This window comes from Boleophthalmus pectinirostris, unplaced genomic scaffold (genome assembly GCF_026225935.1).
Source record: "Boleophthalmus pectinirostris isolate CB_2022bp ecotype Guang Dong unplaced genomic scaffold, ASM2622593v1 HiC_scaffold_15, whole genome shotgun sequence".
NCBI classification, from domain to species: domain Eukaryota; kingdom Metazoa; phylum Chordata; class Actinopteri; order Gobiiformes; family Gobiidae; genus Boleophthalmus; species Boleophthalmus pectinirostris.
Genome location: NW_026571070.1, coordinates 16,500,122 through 16,523,854, shown reverse-complemented (window position 1 = coordinate 16,523,854; position 23,733 = coordinate 16,500,122). Strand labels below are relative to the sequence as shown.

The window sequence follows — 23,733 nt, the reverse complement described above, 5'->3', positions numbered from 1 at the left end:
TCCAGATATTTCATATCTTTGCTCCATCTCTTTCAGTTTATTGTATTGACTTTAATAAACAAAGTGTCGCTACTGATACTTTGCATCTGATGTCCATGGGAGTGTGAGGCTAACTTAAGGAACTACACTGTTAGACTTTAATCTGATCTTTATTTAACACAAACGAACCAGAAAAAGTCAACTACAACAGGTAAGATGATTTGCACGGTTAAAAAGTCTCTTGCACATAAAATTACAGTCACAAGTTAGTGAGCATTAGCCAAGTTTTTCAGTTAGCTACTCTCATCTTTTAGTTGAAAATCAAACACCCAAAGAGGAACATGAATGCTCATAGATCACAGGCTATCTTTTAACTTTTTTTTGTCAGTGTTTGTTAATGTGGTTTTTCATTGTGTCTTCACACTCCACCATAGAGATACATGTAGAACACCCCAGCATGATGCCACTGCAAAGTATCAATAATGTAACTCGGATACTTAGTGCTGGCCTAACTTCTCTTGAACTAATGTTAAAGCATATATACACTGTTGAAAGGGTTCAAATTTATGATACGTTTTAATCAAATAACTGACATTTGCTATTGGAAATTCCTGCAGAAACACTTTAAAAAGATCCTTTTTGGCTGTTGGAAATAGCCTTAGGTTGTGTGTAACTGTTACCTAATGCTTATGCAATACATGTCTCTTTTGATTGATGAGATAATAATATAAAACAAACAAAAAAAGATGGATTTTGACAAAACGTTTATTTATAAAACAGATATATTAAGACTTAAGAATCTCTCTGTGCAAATAGTTAGTCAGCAAAAGATCAAAACCTGTACAGAGCAATTTAAACATTCTCATTTAAACATGTTTTAAATCTATTATATAAATACAACTATATTATTATTATTATTATTATTATTATTATTATTATTATTATTATCCCTTGCTCAAAATCAACATTCTGCCTGTTTAAATGGTGGTCATCAATTCAGCTTATGCATTTTAAAAACATTCAATCTTCAAACACAAAGTACATTCAAACTGTAAATTAGCACAATGCCTCAGTAGCAGATGCACACATCACACACACACATTTATATTTAGCGCCATTTTCAGCTTAATCTTACAACAGTTTCATCATTAAAATATATTCTCTCACAACAACCATGCAAATCTATGTAGAACAGTGAGCGTATTGGCTAAGCCTAGATCAACTTTGTACACCCCACCATACGAAACCAACCAGCAGTACTGTGCAAAAGTGTTAGGGAGCTATGAATACAGTTACATACTGTAAGTGTGTATAGAAAGTGTAAAAAAGCAATTGTTCAAATGCTATTTTTGCTATAAATTATTATATTTATCTTTAAGAGACCAAAACAAACTTCACTAAAGGTTCATTATGTAAGTTTGTTGGAGGGTCCACTCCTGTCTTTTCTTTATGGAGACATTATTGCTTTGAAATATGCATCTCTAATCAGGTGGCACCACCAACTTACAGGTCAGATCTGTGGAGAGGGGACCCCGCTCACAGTAAAAATGCAGGTTATTTGAACAATAAAAAAATTCCAGGTAATTCAATAAGATAAGACAAGCAGGTGGTGAACCCTCCATCAAAAAAGTTACACAGTACATCTTTTTTATACTAGATTTTTATACTAGGTTGAAAAGACTTGTGCACAGTACATGGCCCTATTTAATGTCTCAAAGACAACAGTAACCCACACTTTAAACAACAAAATTAACATCTTTGACATTCTTTACAAATTAACTTGATGCATTGCTCAAATGTCCCTCTCCTCTCATCCAAAATCACAGAGACTTTCAAATACAACTATTTTACAATTCTGTCTCCTTTTCTTCATCTTCACCTGTTTCTAAATAGTATTCATCGTCTGTGGTAGTGTCTGAGCTGCTGTCAGAGGACTCTTCAAAGGTGCTGAGGCTGGACATGTACCCCCGGGAGGGTCGATGTCCTCTGGGAGACAGGTTGTCTTGTGGTGGGTCAGATTGTCCAGGGAAAGAAGGGGGAGAGAGACTTGGTGGTTTGGACATGCGTGGCATTATGGGGGACAGGGGAGGAGTTGGAGGAGGTGTGGGGGGTCCCTCTGTATCCCATGGAAAATCAACAGTATCCATGCCTTGTGCCCATGATGGATTTGAAGAAGACTGTCCCATACTCAGATATTGTGGGAAAGATCTCGGCAGTGACCTTGATCGGACTTTACCGTCACTTGGGTTACGTCCAGTTTGGGTATTTGCCTCATAGTCATATTGTCTGTTCCAGTTATCTGAATCGCTGGCTGTATGTCCGCATGAAAAAGGAGTACCTTTCGTCAAATCGCCAACACTCATGAACCTTGACCCCGTTGAGATCCGTCCGGGGCCAGAGGGGCGACTAGATGAAACCGAACTTACAGAGAAAGACCTCCCAGGCTCAATACCATGCTTTAAATCCGCATAAGAACTGGACATGCGCTCTTTATCAGTTACAGGTCCCACACTTGGAGGTCCTGTTGAGGCTTTGTTCCTTCTTGTCGCCACTAAACTTATCTCACCAAGTTCACAAGGCGAGGATGAAGAGTTTTGTCTTGGTGGTTTTGGGCTGTAGAAGACATTATCACTAAGGATCTCCGAAGGCGAAAACGGAGAAACAGGGGATAGAGAAGGGAAGGGGGAAAAGGGAGACCTCGGACTAGAGGGGGATTTTCTAAAACCATTTGATGAATTTGGGCTATATCCTGAATTGAGATCATTGGCAGACAAAAACTGGTTTTGTTTGAAATCAAAAGCGACGTGGTCTTGACTTGGGCTGTGTGTTTTCAAATGAGGTGAACTCCTTTTATCAGGTATCTCTTCATTGTCATCATTCATTGTCATCACTTCTTCAGTCCACACTGGAAACTGGTCCTCCACCTTGTTTTTCTCAACTGGCACTTGGACAAGAGTGTATCTACTATTTGCCCATCTATGCATGTCCTCCACACCTTTTTCATTATTATTTAGCTCCATTGTCATGTCCTCCTCTCGCTCTAGTGTTTTGTTACTTTCTACTGTAACATCACTTCTACTGCTATCACTAACCCCACTTAAAGATGGTGCCTGGGATGTCTTCTGACATTTTTTGGGTAAAGACTCCTCATCATTGTTTGGTCTTATTTGGCTGAAAGTCTGTTTGATTTTACTGATCATTTGGTCCATCTTGCTAGTTTTCTCTGAGTCAGACCTGGTCAAACTAGCATTGGGTGTACTTGAACTCTTCTTCAAACCCAAACGGCTTCTTTTTGGGCTTTGTTCGCTGTTCCCTTCGATTGAATAAAACTTGCTCTTACCAACCTCTTTTATTTTTCTTTTCGAGCTGTCATCATCAACGTTGTGGCTTTCTATGGAACTATTGGAGCTGAGATTTGACATATTGCCCTGTTCTTTCAATACCTCCTTTCTCTGCACTTTTTCGGGTAACTGCGTCTCCTTTGGAACTGGTATGTTAGGAGTGGTATTCTTCAGCCCTTCAGTAGGTCTATCTAATTTCCCCCTTAAGCTATAAACCAAAGTCTCAGTTACACATGAAGATATCCGTGGAGATCTCTCACCAGGCAGAGATTGAGAGATTTGGACTCTGTTATGAACGAGCTGAATTTGTCCATTAGCAAGAACCTCCCCAACAGGCTTTATGGAATTATTGTTGATTTGATCTAAGTTTAAGCCGTTTAAACAGTTTTTCAAGTCTATTTGCACTGGTCGCAGAGACAGTGGCCCACTTGTCAACAGAGGATTCTTAACTGTTGCAGGAGTTGAATTTGCAGTAGCAGCAGAGGTATTTAGAAGATTAGTTTGAGTGGATTGGCGTGGAAAAAGTGGTGAACGTGGTGGCTTGGTTTTAGTTTCCAGTTTGGATGTTCTACTTGACACAAGAGTAGAGTAGGGAGGGGAACTATAGCGGTTCTTATAACCATTGGAAAAATCAGGGGGTAGTGACAGAGCGGCAGAGGAGCGATATTGAGCAGTAGCTGATTCTGCCGATAGTGTCCTCTCTTGTCTCGGCAAGTTCAAACCGTGGTTTTTATGATCAAAAGTTTCAGCTGACAGTTGTTTGTACATTTCTCTTGATTTCAACTCCGCAGAATCAGATGACAGAGACCTATACTTTGTCCCCACACCTACTTGAATACTTGAAGACTTTGGCGAGGTCGAAAACGTATGCGGCTGGTTGAGAGTTCTCAACGCAGTAAAAATAGATGGTCCTTTAACGTTCCTTGATGGCAGTTGGTTTAGTGATTCTTGCTTCTCTTCTTTTTTTGAATCAGCCGACTTATCAAATGTGACTCTCTTAGCCATTTTTGTCTCTCCCTTGGAATTTTGCTTTTTGGGCTCTAAGTCAATGCTATTGCTTAATGTTCTGTTAGATTTCGGGCTAGGAGTTTGTGGGGAGCTGGGGCTGTTGTAGTTAGGAGTAGAGGGTGGAGTTATCAAGGAGGAGATAGTAACAGGAGGAGTATGTGGACTAAGATATGAAGGGCTGGAAGCTGTTGGGATATTATTGGTCAGATTGTAGTTTGATTTTGAATAAAGACTAAGTGTTGGACTTAGGTTTGTTTTGGCTTGGTAGGGTTTGGGGGCATAGCTGCGCTCAAAGCCAAGGGGAAATTTAGGCGACAATGTTTCTTCTTTCTGAGACACTGAGCCAGAAAAATTAGAAGAACTTGACGTGGATTGAAAAGAAGCTTTGTTGTTTTGACCCAAATCTAAGCTTGATTTATAGTTCGCATTAGTCACTGCGTTGGTGATGTCATTTAAGTGGGATTTCTTGGTCAGCCTGTCTTTATTTTGTGACGTAGCAGAAGCAGTCTTTGGTGCACTGTACATGTTTTGGTATTTGCTGCTGTTATCCGTGGGATTATAGGTGCTTTTTGGGCTTAGCAAAGGAGTAGGAGTGAACTCGGGTACTTTTGGTGTAAACAAATCACTGCTTGCATCATGGTTAGCTGGTTTCGCTTGATTCATTTCATGTGTCCCTGCTATGCTAAATTTAGAGTTGGCACCAGACAAACTCATGGGTTTTGGTGGATCCCTGTTTAAACATTCAACCTGGGCTTTGAACTGGGATGACTGACGGTTTGGTGAATTCTGTGTGCTTGATAGTCCTTCTTGTAGCGTTGCAAGATTACCACCTAGCTCTGCCATGTTTTTGTTGCTATAATTAGGGATTTGCCCATTGACTGCTGTATTATCTGACTGCATAGTATTGCTATGAAAAGGTGTGGTTAAATGAGAATTAGATTTGTTATTTATGTTTAATCTGTCTTCCTTTTCTGGGGACATCCAATTTAAAGAGGAGAGCAGGGGTCTTCTTGGAGTTGGATGAGGTTTTAACAAGGCATTGGGGTCATAAGGTATGCGCTTAGGCAAGGTTAGCGGCTTTTTTGTGAGCTTAATACTTTGTGGGAGGTCTCTGCTAAAAGATCTTTGTGGGGTGGTAGCTTCTTGGCTTGCATTCGCTTGGGAATAGGGTGATTCTGAATGCTTACTTGGCACCGTTGAGTAGTTATAAGCTTTTGACAATCTTTCTCTCTGTGTAGGCGATGAAGAAAGAGGAGTATTGCCGTTATTTGAAATGGAAGTTGGAGAAAGCTGATTTTTATGTTGAAAAGTTTGACTGAGATGCGTTGAGAATTGCCGATTGCTGTCAAAATGATCTGGACTCTGCGTTTGATTTTCGGTAGGACTAATTGGACTGTTGGCCCCGCGGAGGGACAAAAGCATGCTGCTCGTAGTTGGCTTCGAGTTTAGAGGTGAGTGACCCCTTTGCGGAGATCTCTGTGGTTCATTTGTGTCTATGGCCATGGGCGAGGCAGGAGAGAGAGGAGAGAGGGGGGGAGAGAGGTGAAAGAGGCGACGGAATTGGTCTATCTGTTCTTTTATCATCCACTCTCATATCCAAAGAGGCCGACTGCTGAATTTTCCTGTCATTGTCCAAACTTATAGGCCCACTCCGAGTAGACCATCCCACTGTGTTGCTCCTCGTAAACTGGCTTTGTAGTCCACTTGACAGCATCCTTTCAACACTAGAGGAGCTCTGTAAGTTCCCCTGATAGTCTGATACCCCTGTCCCCTCCCTCTTGCTCTTGCGCAGTCGTCCGCTCCACTGAGGGGGGGGCCAGGACAGTTACAGTAGAAGATAACATTGCAGAGTGTCCCAAAAGTTCCTTAGCCCTTGTCTTATCCACGTTTAAATCCACAGAATTCGGTCTTTTCGCTGGTATCCCACTTTGAGATGCGTTTTCTTTAAGTAATCCGCGGCGGCCATTGGGGAAGCTCTGGATGTCACCGCTGCTGGTCTCGATGCTGATGCAGTTCTGTGTTTGTTTGACTTCTCTCAAATGAAGAGGTATCTTGTCCACAGCATGCAATGTTAGATCGTGAACCTGCACCAAAAAGAAATAAGCAATAAGCAAATTAGACTTAAAATAAATAGAATAGGCCAGCAACAAAGAAGAAAAAAAGACGAAAACAACCCAAAAACATGGTGAGTGTTTAATTGGACAGATGAAGTAAAATAAAAATAAACAAAAATCTTAAAGTGCAAACAAGAATAACTTAAAAAAGCGAAGGTTTGAAGAAATTTTCAGAAGCTACTGTGACCTGCTGCCACTGTCTCAGGCGCTCAGGTCATAAATATTAGAGATTGACTCACATGTTTGTTTAGTTTTTTTTCATGGCCGATGCTGAATTATTTTAGAATACAACAAATTGCATATTTTTGGGTTGATATTTTGGGTTTTGATTATTTTTCACAAATTATGTAATTGAAATGTATTATAAACTCTCCCCATGCTCTTTTTTTACTACATACCATAAGAGCAAATCTCACAAATATATGACTATCAGTAGGAAATAGATTTAGTTTTATCAGTCGCTAAATGCAAAAAAGAATTTCCAGAGAATATATACAGTAATTACAGTTGATGTTTTTCCATCAACAGCACTGGTAAGATTTGTAGATAGGAGTTGAACTGATGAAACCTTTTAGAAACCCAGAGAAAGTAGTTGGAAGGTTAAATATGTAGGACACATTTACTTACATGGAAAATTAAATATGCAAGTAACAATTATAACAAAATAACAATAAATAAAGTGGTTGTAGGCAATTTCTTATTAATTTGTTTTGTTTTCCTTTTCATGTTGCCAATTTTTTTAGAGCTGGTTTAAACTTGTCAAGTTAACCTGTCGTGTTATCAAAGATCTGACACTGTGGCCAGGGAGTGTACGATGGAAAGCTCTCGCCTGTGCAGTTAAAATGAGAGGCATTTAATCTCTATGCAAAAATATGCAAAACACTCAAATCTGCAGGATCCCATGTAACTTTTCAAAGTACATGCTGTGCAGTGTCACTGAAGTCTGCGTTCCCATGGTGTGGCTATTTAAGCCTCGACAAACTGGTTATTTTGAAAGACAAGAGAGATTTCCAAAGCACGCTGTACACACACCCTATCTTTTAACCGCTAAAATAATAATCAGCCAGTGATGTTTGTGGCAGTTATAATGTTTTGGCTAATTATCTCCAACAGGTAACACTATAAAAACAATAACAAAAAGTAAATATGAAATTTGCTTTTATAATTTGGCAGTTGTGACTTACCCGGTAAAATATTTCCTTGCCACAAACTGGAGATGCATCAAAACTAGAAAAAGAAGAGAGAGAGAGAAATTATTAGTCATAATTAAAATATTATTCAACTGACCATATGTGACATTTGAACACATTCAGTATTCCCAATTAAGTATTTTACACATGAAAGCTAATTACAAATAACTAAAAGAAGACTACTGCTGTTCAGCGGTTTTCATGGTGACACAAGGCGCACGCACTGGCAAACATAGACAAAAAAACGTTTTAAGATCATCTGAAAACTCAAGAAAAAATGCTAAATAGATTTAAACAATACATTTAAAAACTGGGACTAAGTCATGGGCCAAACTAAATATTTACTGAAAAATTTCAAGAAAATCTGCATGTTTTCACTTCTTTCGAGATAGGTAATGTTAAACCGGGCCTGAGTTTGGCATGTCTGTTCTGGAGGCTGTGGTCAGTACAAGCCTTCATGGTCCTGTTTAGGTGTTTGATTTTCAACAAAAAAGGCGAGAGTGACAAACTGAGAAAGTGTTGGCTACACTAGCTCTCCTCTGATTGTAATTTTGTGAGTGAGAGACTTGTTTAACAGCACAAATCATCTCACCTATTGTAGTTCCAACCAAGTCAGCTCTTCCTGGTCAGATTGTGTTAAAATAAAGCTCAGATTAAAGTCTAACTTGAGTAACAGAGCTTCCAACAGCACAGTGCTTTCATTTACCTTCACACCCACAGATCAGCTGCAAAGTATCAGCTGTTTTTATTAGTTGACAAAACTGAGCTCAAAATTATAAATAAATACCTTTACTATTTGAAAGTAGTAGTTGAGTCATTCTTTTCTATTGTAAACAAATACAAATATGCAGTTTTTTTTTGCTTTGGGGTAACTCCATTGTCATGACCACACCTTGTTCTGTACTGTAATGTTTTATCCTTGACATTTGAGGCGTTGGATTTGCCACAGAAATGCAGACAAACTGAACATTCAACATTTCAATGCTCTCTCTTTCCCCTTTTCTTTTAGTAAACAGTTTTCTCAGCTACAACCGTCACACCTCAGAAGAAACTATGCGGCGATTTGCTAGGTAAACTCCCGACTCAAGTGACTATATAAGGAAACAACCCAGCCTTTGAACTGGGACATGTGATTGGGACAGAGAGGTGTGTCCCGTTTTGCACAGCTCAATCAGTCCACCTGGTATTACTTTTACTTCAGGCATGTAAGATTTGCCCAACCTTTAATACAACTACGTTTCCTTATCTGATGCTGAAGTTTATTTACAAGTGCCTAGATACTGCCGCTGCCAGGAGAAAAGGAGTTACCACAGAAGCAGCTATTGTTCATTCACACGATGTAGAAGGACATTAACAAAGCTTGTAGACTGATTTATTGTTCATCTTTAATGTGGTATGCAATGTGGAGCACGCCTAAAATTTGACCATGGGAATAAGCAAAAAAAACAAGCAAAAAAAAAGTACTGTAAAAGAGTTTAAATTTGTCCGTGAATATTATTGTTGGGTGCACTACAGTGGTCTAGTGGACGGTCTTTCACCAATTTGTCTCAAGAAAATGTTATTGCTTTATCTGAAATATTCTTTATTAAGGTATAATCGCATACATCTTTAATTTACCCAGGAAAAATCTTAAGTAAAGGTGCAGTGTGTAACTTTCAACCGCCTGCTTGTCTCTGTGAAAATGTTATTGTTTTGTTTTGGTTATTGTTTAATCGTCACATGCTTGTTTTCATGGAAATAGCCACTTCTAATACAATACTGTGGCACATTCCAGGAAAAAACAATAACATCTCCATGGAGACAATTACTGAGCAGACCCTCCACCAGAAAAGTTACACAGTGCACCTTTAAGTTGAGTCACCAGCTTGTTTCCATGGGGATTCCTTTGATTTATGCTTTTTCAGGCACAATAACATCTCCACGGCAAATAGGTTTCAGATCCACAACCTAAAAACTTACATAATGTCTCTTTAAAAATCAGCACCAGAATCGACCTTAGTGGTTTCTGTTCTTGAGTAATATGAGTCAGATTATTTAGTAAATAGTTTGGTAAATTGTTTTGACAAGTTGCAAATTATTAAGGCTGAACGAACTTGTAACATTTGGCATGCAAAAGGTTTAAGCTCAACCTCCACCTGTTCTGAGTCTGTTTCTTATCTGATAATAATATTTGTTTACAATCACAGGCTTGCTACTTAAGACTACTTTAAGACTACTTTAAATTCTTTGGCTACCGCTACCTCTTGATAACATTTATATCTGAAAATAGCAAGAGCTAAAACTGATACATTTGACATAATACTCAATAATCAGGCACTCTAAATTATTATAATCTAAATAAGTATGATAAATAGACTGATTAGAATTACTAGAAAGCATGTTATAGCATGTCTAACAATTAGCCTATTTCAACACTTTCTTGTTTTGTCGCTCATTTCTAAACCTTCAAAAATATTTTCAGATAATGTTTCAGGAAGTACCGGTATTCATTTTCTACCTTGTTATCAAGATCAAGGCTAATTAATTTACTTACTCGTTACCAGCCAGTTTATATTTAACATATTAACTGTGAGAAACTTCCTTAAATAACTAAATGGCATTTCAAAGGCATGACACATAATATAGATAAGTGAAGGAAATGAAAATACAGTGCATGCCATTACAGTCATATCAGGTCAGCTTTACTCCACTAATGTCTCTGTAATATTTCCAGACGTTTTGTTACACAATGAAGTACGCAGACAATTGATTCAGATACTGTTTAAACCAAACAGTTGAACCAGCCCTGTACAAAAGAACAGAGTTTGACCTGTGAGCAGGCGCTGTTACTGCCAGGTGTCACGAAATTACAGGGCTTAAAAACACATCACGCAACCCTGGTATGCACCTTAGTGTGTGAACGAAATCGTAACTTCATTCACAAACGCTACTGTGTACGTTAAGTATATGCAAATTTTCTGGGGATGTTTCTAGTTCACCTAAAATGTTCATAGTATGGCATTAAACATCCATCTAGTATTGATTCAATTATAGGTGTTTGGTTATGTGAAAATAATCCTTCTTCTGACGTGTAACTTGGCTTGTTTCCTTGTAGATAAACTTAATGCTATACTGGGGACATTCTAGGTAAAGCAATGACATCTCCATGGAGACAAGCGAGAGGTGGACCAAAATGCCAATTTAATGTAATATACAATGCACACATAGGTTATAGAGCAGGGGTCTTCAACTTGTAGCAGGAGCCACCAGTAGCTCTCCACTTCCTTCCAAGCAGCTCGCCAAAGAATTTCTGAATTATAAATTTTGTGCTGAATAACAAAAATTAGATGAATACAATTACTATTAAAATTGTAAATGTATAATTTTCATGCCTAACTTTACTTTCTGCACTAATAAATGGATGATATGTATGTTTTATAGGCTTCTAACTGTTCCTATCTAAGACAGTGGCTCTTATATTTACTCAATTTGTTGCCACTGCTAAAATAAGTAGCTCTCTGGCATTTTCATTTTGTAAAATCGCTCACTGGAGGAAAAAAAGTTTGGAGACCCATGTTATAGAGGCTGCAAGATTAATCAGAGCGGTCACAATTAGCAAATTAGCTAAATCTTCTCATTTAGTGCATGTATAAAATATGCACTACAATCTGAATATTGATTTTAAATGCTAAAGCCATAAATCAAAACTAGTCCAGCTCCAGTTGCTACTCCAAAAATGTCAAAAACTTTTGGAGACGCGATACTAAACTTAAAAAAAGAGTGTGAAGTTCAAAGTTATGTAATCTTAAAGGGCATATAATGGTAAACGATTCATAAAATAGTTATAAAATAGGCCAACGTGTCAGGGCAATATATGTGTCACGTAACCAGACAGGCAGGTGTGCTATAGGCGATTTAGTGTGATGTAAGTGAATAAAATGACACAAGGTACAAATCAAGTGTACCTACTTACTTTCTGCCTCCTGATTTTATTATTAGGTTATGTATAGTTTCTAAATGTACTTTTTACACTGGAACATCTTTTAAACAAATATCAAAAAATAATAATTGAAAAACTAAAAGAACTAACTAATTTTGTTTTAAATTGTTAAATGTTATGGTGATGGTGTTTTTTTCATGACTCTAAAAGTTATGGATAGGTACTGCCTTATAATAACAGATTTGCTCAGATTTATACTTTGCAGTGATGTCATTCTGGGGATGTACATGTATGTCTGTGGTGGAATATTCAGCAGTTACCACGGGTAAAATACAAAATGCATTTAAACAACACATTTTCATCAAATATGATCAAAATACGAGCATTCATGGTTTTGTTTAGATGTTTAATTATCAGTAAAAAAGGTGAAAGTGAAAGAAAAACTGTTCACTAATGAGTGTAATGTCATTTGAGCCGGCTCACCTGTTGCAGAGCCGGCTAAGTCAGTACTTTATGGTTTGATTGTGGTAAAACAAAAACACAGATTAAAGTCTAAATTGAGTCACAGAGCTTCAGACAGAGTAGAGCCTCCAGTTAACATCACCCCCTCGAGGGAATGAGGATGACGTCAGCTGCAGAGTATCAATAGTCTAAAGCCATCTGTAGTACACACTGTCCCCCTATAATGACTAACTCTCATGAAATGTTTTGTTTTGTAAAGGCATTGTTGTCTGTATTCAGTATTCTCTTACCTATCTGTGGAAGTCTCTTTGTTGTGTAGGTCCGGCTCTGATCCGCTCCGACCTGGTTTGGAGCCGAATTTTAAAAAGAAATGTGATGTGAATTTGGGTCTCTTTGTCTGGCCTGTGTGATCCTTGGTGGACTTTGAGGAAAATGTCAGTGCTGAAAGAAAATTACAACCAAGGTTACATAAACAGCCTACAGGCCTGTATAGTCACTAGTGTTGGTGTTATATAAATGCATTAACGCTCATTTACCTGTGGAAGTTTCTTTTGTGGTGTTGAGTGGATGACTGGATTTAGACTCAGTGACAAAGCTGCTGTGAAGTGTCTCACCTTGTTCTCTGAAATAATAGGAAATAAATAACAGGACTTTAATTAATTGAATTTAATACGCTACATGTAACAATATCCAAATCTCTCAAGTATGATATTTTCTTGATATGCATCTTACTGTACGATATTTATAGCAATAACTTGTATATGCCAACAGAATCCTACTTTTTCCTTTTATAATGCCTGAACAAGCTTTGACAAGTCATAAGAAGAACAATAATTTTAGGTGCTTAATAACAGTTATTTCTTAGTGTAGTCTGACTCTGCACTGAAACAGAGCAAAGGTTTATGTCTATGTGGTTCCATCTACTTTTTAGCAATTACTGCATCTTCATGTAGTCTGCTCAAAGAATTTAAGCAAAGAGACTTGTAATCCAATATTGTGATGGCCCACGATATTACTGTGAGACTTTTGATGATACAGTATTACAATATGTCATTTATTGTTACTTATCTACACATGATTAGGTAAACTAAACAGGGCAAATCAAACAAAACAGTTTATTTTTTTGGCTGAAAAACAACAACAACAACAACGGAATAACCCTGCGTTCGATTATCCTTCTGAATTGGTTTTCCGAGGAAGTTGCCTAGCAACACACGTGACACGCCCCTTTTCCTGGGAGAGAGTGACTCGGACCTCGGTGGCGGAAAAAGTAGACTGAGCAAGGATTCCGAGTCAGAATCCAAAATGGCTACGCCCACTGTGACGTGTAAATGTGAACTGTTTTTATTGTGTTCGGACACTTTGGTGGTTTAAATGTCAATTTCAGTCACTCATTTTACTGTAATACCTTACCGCGTCCGCATCACTGCCTATGGGTTTTGGTAGTTGGTGTTGTGGTGAGGCCAATATTGAACAAAAACTTGATTTAATGAGTGTTATCGTCCCTAAGGTTGTAACCGACGAGAAATCATAACATAATATGAAGTGCAAATTTCAAAAGTTAAATTAATTCAAGTGGTAGTGTTTTCATAAGATGAGGGAATAATCATAATCATAATCCACGTAGTCCGACACGCGAAACATAATACGTTTCAAACTCGGACGTGACTTCAAATCCAAGGTCCAAGTGGGAGCCAGAAGACAACTGAACACAAGGTAAGATCTTCCCTTGTTTTTTATGTAATCTAAAGCTCAATAGCCAACATTTAACCATATTAAAAATAAATAAATAAAACTCTTAAAATAAATGTAATATTTACGACTCCCACAACATTTTAGAGATCTGCCCAAAGTATCTATCTGTTGGTTTCAGACTGATGAAAAATGAGGACCGTTGCCACAGCAGAAATCAATGTAAACAAAATAGAAATATCCTACCTTTTGAATAGTGAAAAGTCCTCAAAATGTCACCAATAACAGAAAGCTGAAACCCGTGAATATTGTCAGATCCAAACCTGGACAAATATTACCAGTGTGTTGCTATAGTTACCACCTCTATTATTGAATACTTGAATGCCTAAGGGGTTGTTGAGTAAGCGTTTTTCCAATAGTAGGACCAAACCAGCGGCAGTGCTCTTCCCACAAGTCAGAAAAATATTATAGACTCAAGGTGCACTGCGCAACTTTTCAGGTGGAGGGTCCGCTACCTGCTTGTCTCCATGGAGATGTTATTGTTTTGCCAGGAATGTAAACAAATCCATTTCGCATGTATTCTCTACGGGTGTTTCTGTTGCTCAAAAATACAATAATTCCTTCTATGAATAGACAAATATATCTAGAAAAACCAACCACATTTCCATGGAGAGAACCAGGTGGAGGACCATCTACTAGAAAGGTTACACAGTGCAACTTAAACTGTAACACAATGCAGTGTACCAGCATGCAAACTTGAAACATGTCTCTTCTTATCCTGTCCACATTACCGAGGTGCAAAGCTATAGTTATGCAACAGCACTGAGTCCACACACTTTCCTTTTACAACCACCAGAACAGCTCACACACCCACTCACCCACTCCAAACATGAAGCTCCACTTTACTGAAGCTCTGCCAAAAACAATGTGTGGAGAGGAGGACAGAAGGGCTCAGAATTTGGCGTTAAAAAAACGTGACCGAGCATGTCAGCATCACCATTTTGGACAGACTGATAAAAGAGTTAGTAATAATTGAATAAAAGAACTAAGGTGTGTGTTAGAACTGATCAGATATGATACTACAATGGACAAACAATTGGAGACATGTTTTTAATGTGAAAGAGCCTGTTCTGTTATAATGTTTCCTTATGAAAAACATACCTCGAGTTGTATTTTAGTTCATTCATACACACATTTAACACACAGACCCTGCATATTTAGACTCTAGAGTTCTCACTTGAAACAGAAAACACTCTTTTCCACCTTGTGATGTCATGAGGGAATACAAGAAGTACTCCACTGTGTTTTTAAAATCCATACACTTACACGAGAATCATTTGGACCATTTCAGCCCTGGAATTGCCCATCTTTGTTGAACTATGGGTAAAAGGATGTGTTAAATGCAGAGGACAATTTCCCTACAGGGACAATAAAATACTACTACAAAAAAGAAGGTAGCTGCTAATTTGAAGACTACTACTTCATGACATCACAAGGTGTATCAGAGCATTTTGGATTACTCAAACATGTGTGAATGAAACAACACACAACTCCACGTAATATAGACCCTATATTAGGCATGATATTATATTATTATATTATGTTATCGTTTGAGTGTGGGGCACATGTCCTAGTTAAGAATTTCCCAAACTTTTATCAACTAAGAATTTCAACAATTTCAACTAAGAATTTCAACTTCAAAAACATATGCTCTAGTGGTGTGTTCCCAGTCTGCAGTGGTCCAAGGAAAAGGAACTCTAAATGCATTTAAGTGTGTCATTCTGGACACTTCACTATGTCTATGTACTAGTATACATCTACTGCACTTGATTAATGGTGCACTGTGTTATTTTTCTGGTGTAACTTTACTTGTCTTCCCTGAGAAGTTAATGCTTTTCTGTAGAAGGTTCCACAATATGGCATTAAACTTATTCATGTCTGTGGAAGGAAACAACCACCAGGCAAAATCACAGGTCAGATCTGTGGAAAACTGACCCTGCAAGAATGCACATTTTCAAGATAATTTTGAGCAAGGAAACACCTGCAATTGTATAAAAGCAAGATAGATAAGTATTATGCCATACAGTGGAACATTTCTGGCAGCATCTCCATAGAGACATGATGCACTTTATCAAAACAATCTGCATAAACAAAATTGTTGGATCAAACATCTTTTCATGACGACATATTGCAGTACAGTCTTGGCTGAAGTCTGCAGACTTCTCCACCTTTTTCCTTTAGGCCTGACTCATTGGCCTCATTAGAGTCTGTTCTTTTGGGCTTTTACAGCAGCAGCAGCTGCAGCAGCGTGACAAGACAGGACCAGAGAGAGATCCCAAATATTAAATATGAGGCGTGATCTGGTACCAACCCGAACACACCTCCCATGTGGACTTTTCTGTGTATGTTTTCATCCCAACCTTTGCCCCGGGACAAAGATGAAACATTACATTACATTGCATTGAGTCTCTTGTAAAACTTGTTAGTAAACTGTGGCTAAATGGTGTTAGCCTGTAAATGATCTGTAAAAACAAATGCCTGTTTGAACCACATTCTCACAAACTAAAACTGCATAGTTCACATTTCAAAGGTCGGAAGCCATTTCTGTCATAGTTAGCTGTCTGTAACAAGCTAATATCTTTTCATGTCAGTCAACAGTTCAACAGGATGTGGTAAAACTAGACAATTGCATTCCCCAGACACTTAGTGTAGGATTTATATTCAAATAGCAGCTAACTGAGTGAAGACACTAATGAAATAATGCTTAGTATGCAGAGAGTCCAGTAGATCACATTCTTATGATGTCAGCGCATTACTCTGACCCATAGTGAGAGACAGAGGAATACAGTACTTTGATTGTTGGAACTTTCTCAGCAGATTCAGAGCTCAGATATCTTGGTATTGGTTGACTGTATTATGTGTAATCATGGGTGTATTTATTAAGCCAGACAGGGCGATATGGTGATTTCATAGGGCTGGGCAATTTTGCGTGACAACACAATTGTTGATTTTTCTCAAAAAAAAAAAAGTCTATGTTCAATTCAATTAGATTTTTTCATCCCTCTCCACCAAAATGTTCTGCAAACTACAGAAAATGGTCAAAACTGAAAAGATTGCATTCATTACCATATTTAACCCATTGGGCAATGATGAAATATTTTATGAATGAGCTAAAACAAACTATTGCATTAAACATGCATCCCTCAGGTGAGGGGAACATGCGAAGGCAAGGACTGTAAGTCAGAACTGTTTTATCTGGTTTAGTTATCTCTCTATCATACAGACATGTCAGAAATCCACATGGCAAAGCAAGAAGTAATATTATAAAGTAGGATACTAAATGAACTCATCTCTGTGCAAAACTAAAATGAAAACTTTAACACATATTTTTGGTCTGTTTTTGGTATTAATAAATGTTGAATGCATTGACTTGATCTTTTCATTAATTTGAATGAAAAGCTGCTAAATACTCCTCTTCTTTGAATAAGGAGTAGTTGTAGAAATGAGGGCTTACTCAAGAGGAGTCCCCAAAGCACAGATTCTTGATTTACAGTCAGAAGTTACATAAGCACTAAGAGATTAAATGAAAACCAGAACAGGCTAGGAGGCAGAATACATCAAATTAGCTTTGCAACATCTACAGGTTCCAAGTTGTTACTAAAGACAAACTCTCAAAACAAGTCACTAATTATAGGGCTGTAGGTTTTTAGTCATTTAGTCGATCAGCTGTGTCTTAGTCAAACACATTTTCTCTTATCTCCATGAAAATAGAAAGGTTTAATGACATACTGTGAAACATTCTAGAACGGGGTGGGCAAACTATGGCCCGGGGTCCATATGTGGCCCTTTAATCCTTTTAATTCGGTAAACTTGAATAATAATAATAAAGATTTTAAGTGTTTTAAAAGTCATTTCAGTAAACAGTAAATACCGTGGGACTTGAAAGACAGATATTTTGTTGTAATGCTTTGTAATGATTTTCAAGTATGGGATATTTCAATATTGTAATATTGTAACATGTCATTTTTTTCTTACCAAAAAACTCCATCCATCTGCTTTTGGAATCCTTTGTGGCCCACGAGTCAAAAAGTTTGCCCACCCCTGTTCTAGACAAAGCAATAACATCTCATGGAGAAAAGTATTTGACGGAGTCTCCACCAGAAAAGTTACACAATGCACCTTTAAGGATTTATACAGGACAACAGCAGAGAGTGAGGGAGTTAGCTGAATATTTGATATGTTTTAGTATCTTTATATGTAACAGGCAGATTCAACTCATGACTCACAAGTTTAATTTGTTGTTATATAAATGCAGTGTTTCCTAGTACTTTACTGTATAAATAGTAGTTTTTTTCATGATTTCCTGTGCAGGTGAGTCAGTTTGGGACAGATATACACAGAGATACATAACAGTTTTGAGATCTTTGCCCCGCCCCCTCTTTCCGTAGACTAATCATCCAGCAGGACATGTCTTTTGTCTACCAAGAAGTTTCCTACAGCTTTACTAATTAGAATTCACAGTAGCATAATTTAAGTTCAAGGCTCAAAATGCCGAGGGCAAACTCCAGAGAGACTTTAAGTGGTCATTATTATCACACTTTGAATCACTATCTGACCACGATCTCAGTTTAAAAGTGTGAAAACTCTCATTGTGGTAGTCCCTGTGTGGGTAATTGTTCATTTGCAGATGGCCTAGAGCTTTCTCATCCATCTGGCCCTTTTTACTTTTGAAGAAAATAGCTCAATCTGGGCTAATGTGATGCTGGTTTCACACATGAAGCTCGTACTCTTCTTAGAAATCACACCTCCTCAAACATTTCTGCCTCTTTGTACACACTGCTCACTAGCCTTCAGATTATTTTTACTATTTTGTTTCAGGGGACTATTTATTTTTATGGCAATTTTATTTTTTGTGTTTAATGAAAAGCTTAGTTAAAATGAATTTGTTTAATGTTCTAAAAAATGTATTCCTTCAAGTGTATTAGCTATGGTGATGTCTGATTGAGCTGAAATAAATAAACTACAAACAGACCTCCACCAAAGTGCAACATTTCTATGATAAACACATCATAACACACTATGCCCTTGAGTAAAAGTTGTTAAATTTGAGCTGTGTTCTCAAAATAGTTATCAAGATATATATGTTGAAAAGTTTCTTCCTCTGTCTGTAACGTTTTCTGACAGTATTATAAACATTACGAGTTGATTTAACCTATATTCTAGTAGAAATAGACATAGGCCAGATCACGATAACAAAGAAACAACAGAGATGTATTGTAATAAACGATAATATTGAAACTACTTTATGCCACTGACACATTGACAATAAAACAAGATAATCCAAGTAAACCTGTTATCATGAACGGCAACAAATAAAGAGCAGAATGAAGGAAAAATTGCCATTATTCAATGTTTTGCAGCTCAAATCTTATTGTATTACACCAAAACTATCCAAATATTACACCAAAACTATCCAAATATCCAATACTGAGCCCCAAAACATATAGTTCCAGCTTTCATATACTGATCACTAAATCGATACAGAAATTATTGTGACAGGATTAGAGGCACAGCTGATAAACCAGGAAACACAAACCTTCACATTCCTTCATATAAAAGTAATATCTAAGAATAACACACTGCCCTACTAAAGCTCAAATCCATCAATGCTGTCTACATTGCTGTGTCAAACATGATTTCATTCTAAACCAACTATAACGATATTAACTATCTATGAAGCATGACAGCTTTTAAGTCAGGCCTCTGTATCCACGGAAACCGCATTGTTCTATTTCCTTCCTTCCGTTTAATAAAATCCATTTAATCTGCCCGTTTGTTTTTGTTCAGTACACTCACCCGCAGCTCTTCCGATGGTTGCATTAGCAGACTATATCTTGTTATTGTAGCTGTGAGTACATGTACTAGAATATCCAATACAGTGGACACAGTGTTTATGTTTTGATCCCCTGGCAAACCTCTATGACTAATTGTTGTGCTTGCATGTCTCTCCTCTTGGCATCTGCAGCATAGTGTGTCTTATAAAAGTATGCTGTGACTTAGTTTAGGTCAATTTCTCTGTGGGTGTGTGGCTGCTGCATCTGCCAATAGGATTCTTACATAACCACAAGCATCGATGTTGAGATCATTCTGGGTGCGGACTCACTGCCATTGTAACTCATGTACTATTCCAACACCTTTAAGTCATTTGCACTGCTTAAGAGACAAATACAAGGCAAATTTAACGATGATTTTCCAATGGGTGCGAAGATACAAAGTGAAGACAGAACTGGGCTTGTACGACACACCTCTATAATCTGTTCCTTTTAAAAGATTATTCTGAGCTAATATTCCAAAACAAATGCGTCTTGGAAAAAATAATTACTGGTAATACCATGAACAACATGCTAATTATTATTAAATAATAATAATCTTTTAGGATGGCCTATGTTTCTCTATTGTATTTTTCTTGTATAATACTTAAGCCTTACTTGGCACCAGACTCTTGCTATTTTATACTATACTGATTTTGAAATTATTATTACAATTTTTTGTTTTTTTTTGTTTTTTTTTGTCTTTGCTCTTTGTTATTATATTTTATTGTGATGTGTGAACTACTATGTCCAAATAGTTCCCCTAGTGAATCATTACAGTTTGTCTAATGCCTTTCATAAAATGTGATGTGGCATAGATTTTAAACCAGATGCCCAAACTGCCTAAACTACTGAGCTTAGAGCCATCATAATGAGGAGACTACTTAAAAAAGCATTATGTAACATTTCTGCTGCAGGGTCTGCCAGCTGCTTGTCTGCATGAGGATTAATTAAAGATTAATGAAAGAAATGCTACAGATAAGTTTAATATCATATTGTGGAACCTGCAGGCAAAGCAACAGCATCTCCATGGAGACAGGCAGGTGGCAAACCCCACACCAGAAAACTTACACAGTGCACCATTAATACAAGATGTAGACCAGAACATCCAATATTGCATCGTTAAATTAGTTCAGACAAAGCTTGGGATATGATAAATCAAACCATCTTAAGCTAGCCAAAAGGACAGTGTAACAGCAGGAAGGGCATCTGGTTTAATATAAGCAAAATCAACATTAACCACTGCATATAAGGCTGATAATTAAAAGGATAATCAGAAGGAGAACCAGAGATTACACAAGGTTTTGCATTAACCAAGCAAACAGCGCGCTATCCTGCCATCTCATATTCCAGTTTGGGACGTAATAACTCATCTTTATGCGTTGTATGTGTATAGACAGGCTGCAGATCACAGTTGTAAACATTGAAGTACACTGAACTGAACAGGATTGATTATGTGTTTATATAATGAGTGTTTGAAGAAATGCAGGCGCACAGACACAAGACAGCTTTGTGTGTCTGTGGGGGCACTTTTTAAAAGACTGAAAGGACACTTGTATGAGCTTGTCTGATGACATACAAGGCTAAAATATACGAGTGTAAACATTAAAGGTGCATTGTGTAGCTTTTCCGGTAGAGGGTCTCCGCCTGGAATGTTCCACAGTATAGTACAGGTATTAAATGGCAGTACAACACAGGGCGAAGTTATATGTCAGGTGTGTGGAGAGGCGAGCCCACTCACAGTAAGAATGCAAGTTTTTAGATTAAAAAAAAAATGTTATTGTGTAAATGTAAGATGGATAAATGCAATGCCATACCGGGACATTTCAGACAAAACAGTAGCATCTCCATGGAGACAAGCAGGTAGCGGACCCCCCATCAAAATATGCACCTTTGATACACATCTTTACAGTGATAATAATAACAATAACAATAAGGCCTAGGATTTGCTTAGACTTAGAGCGAAGGCTATAAACAGCTCTTCATTGTCTTAAGAGGGGTTACTACAGATTAAACCTGCTCCAGCATGCCACAATAGTGATTTCCATTAACCCAAGAGCGATATTCCAGATGCATTCTAGGTCAAATATGTAATCCCAAATGCAAAATGTCAAAATAAATAAATCAGCAACTAAACTGGCTGTAGTTTGAATGACAGTGTAGCCTACAGCCTATGCTCCTAGCGGTATATGACACTTAACTACTGTATACACGCATTTTTGTTGCTTTAAAATGTGGCTGATTTGACTAGACTCTAGCAAGCTTCTGTATTTCACAATGGCAACATCTAAAGCTTACTGCGCACAAAGCTCGTGTCACTGTCCGCGCAGATCCCCAGTACATCCACGTACCCCCGGGCTCCATGTGCTGTCATGCGCCGCTGCTCCTCGAGTCGTGTTAAATAACGCTCACCTGGGCACGCTGACACTTGTACAAAGAGTTGTCCGACACATAGAGACAAATGTTGAGGTCTGTGTGAGTTTTGTGCGAATTAAAGTGACCAGAAGTTGGATAGCCACTCGCGCAAGCCATAAAAGCAAACTTCAATCGCACTTTTGTCTTCGGGAATTTTCTGCGTAAAATGAGCCCGTGCGTCAAATCCCAACAATAATGAAGAACAGGCTGAGCAAAAGCAGTATTTCAGAGACAAATAGCATTAGAAACGATCGAAATCTGATAAAAATCCCCGGGAAGAGGCTGGGACTTACCTCTCTGTGTGAGTCCGCGTTTGTGGCGAGCTCAGAGGCGTAGCTGCGTGTGTCTCTCCTCCTCCACCTCCAATTCTCGGCTTTCCTGCGTCACTTGTTGACATCCTTTCTTAACCGGTTCGTCCCGGACTGACTAAGAGCGGCATCCTAAAAATGTGTGAAATGTGTCGCCCGAGTCCGAGACCCCGCGCGGCCGCTGCAGGTCTGCTGTAGTCCCGCTGTAGTCCCGCTGTAGTCCCTTGTGCCACTGCCACTGCGGAGGGCAAAGTTCACCTCCGTCTAGCCCGCAGGCCAGCACCACCAGCGCAAACACTGCGCCTCCGAGCCACGTCCATGTTTACTGAAGGTCACAGGGCACTTCTGCACAGGACACTTCAGTCCATTCATAATTCAGTCTGTGACAGTTTGTGTCCAGACAAAGTTGCGAAAAGTAAATATTTTCCTAATAAATATGCTAAGGCTATCTCCCTCCTATGACCTAAGAGAGCTATTTGACACCTGACTGCTACAGCAAATAGCCAATTAAATGCCGTAGAGTTACATAAGAATGCTGAATAAACACTGAACAAATTAAAAAGAAACCCATTCTGTTCTTCTAATAGACATCAATGAGTGGGCAGCCTGGTGCTTTATACTTTATAACCACCTAAAGGATAAAGTGAATTTGGTTGATCTGTCCCTTTCAGAGCGTTAACAATGACATGAGGACTTTTATTACTGTATTCCACCTGTTAATTATTGTCCATGTCCAATATTGACGGTTTTATTAATTTAATAAAGAGTAGATCCTTATACAAACTGCATTGTCCCCTCCAGGGTACACAGGTGAGCAGACACTTTCATGTGGACCAAATACCTCCACACCCAACCCTCACAAGCACACGCACCGAGGACAAAGGAGGAGAAGCTCTAACTGTTTAATGCACTTTCAGTTTTAATGTTTTGTTTAGTTCAAGGAAATGTGTGCTGGGCTGGTTCAACCAAGGTCACGGAAATCTGATGCTATATCAGAAATCAGAAAAAAATGATATAAATAATATAATTAGGCAATTAGGCATGGGGTTTATTAAATTCAGCCTTTATTAATTTCTCTCATTAATTTTGTTAATATGGCATTTGTTGCTTGGCTAGACATCTCCAAACTCATATAATCGAGTTGAAACAATTTTATTTTAGGACATCTTTTATATAAATAAGTATATTTATTTAATTATTTAAATGTAGAGATTGTAGAACAGCTGGATATATAGTTTATTTTGGATACATGCATGTATTTCTATGCCTTATTTCATATTCAAAGTATATTTTATTTGTTTTATGTTTTATACATCACAAAACTGCTCTAAGGTACAGTACATATTTGTAGCCTATATTTATTTTCAGTTTTAAAGTTTTGTGTAAATCAGTAGCAAAGTGTTTTTTTGTTGTTGTTTTTTTGTTTTGGTTATTT

General features: G+C 37.9%; 1 protein-coding gene across 3 annotated transcripts; it reads right to left on the bottom strand.

Moving 5' to 3' along the window:
• Positions 1 to 732: 732 nt before the first annotated feature.
• zmp:0000000991 (mucin-2) lies at positions 733 to 22,497 on the bottom strand. Of its 3 annotated transcripts, none has more exons than XM_055151112.1 (5): positions 22,284 to 22,497; positions 12,550 to 12,635; positions 12,304 to 12,454; positions 7,627 to 7,669; positions 733 to 6,412 (listed from the first exon to the last, which is right to left on the bottom strand). In XM_055151112.1, the coding sequence occupies exons 1-5, from the start codon at positions 22,385 to 22,387 to the stop codon at positions 6,053 to 6,055; spliced, it is 744 nt and encodes a 247-aa protein (XP_055007087.1). In that variant the 5' UTR covers positions 22,388 to 22,497; the 3' UTR covers positions 733 to 6,052. The 3 variants fall into 3 exon arrangements, with proteins under 3 accessions (XP_055007087.1, XP_020787211.2, XP_055007086.1); XM_020931552.2 differs by having other exon boundaries at positions 22,284 to 22,486; XM_055151111.1 differs by lacking the exons at positions 12,304 to 12,454; positions 12,550 to 12,635 and having other exon boundaries at positions 22,284 to 22,486.
• Positions 22,498 to 23,733: the final 1,236 nt, after the last annotated feature.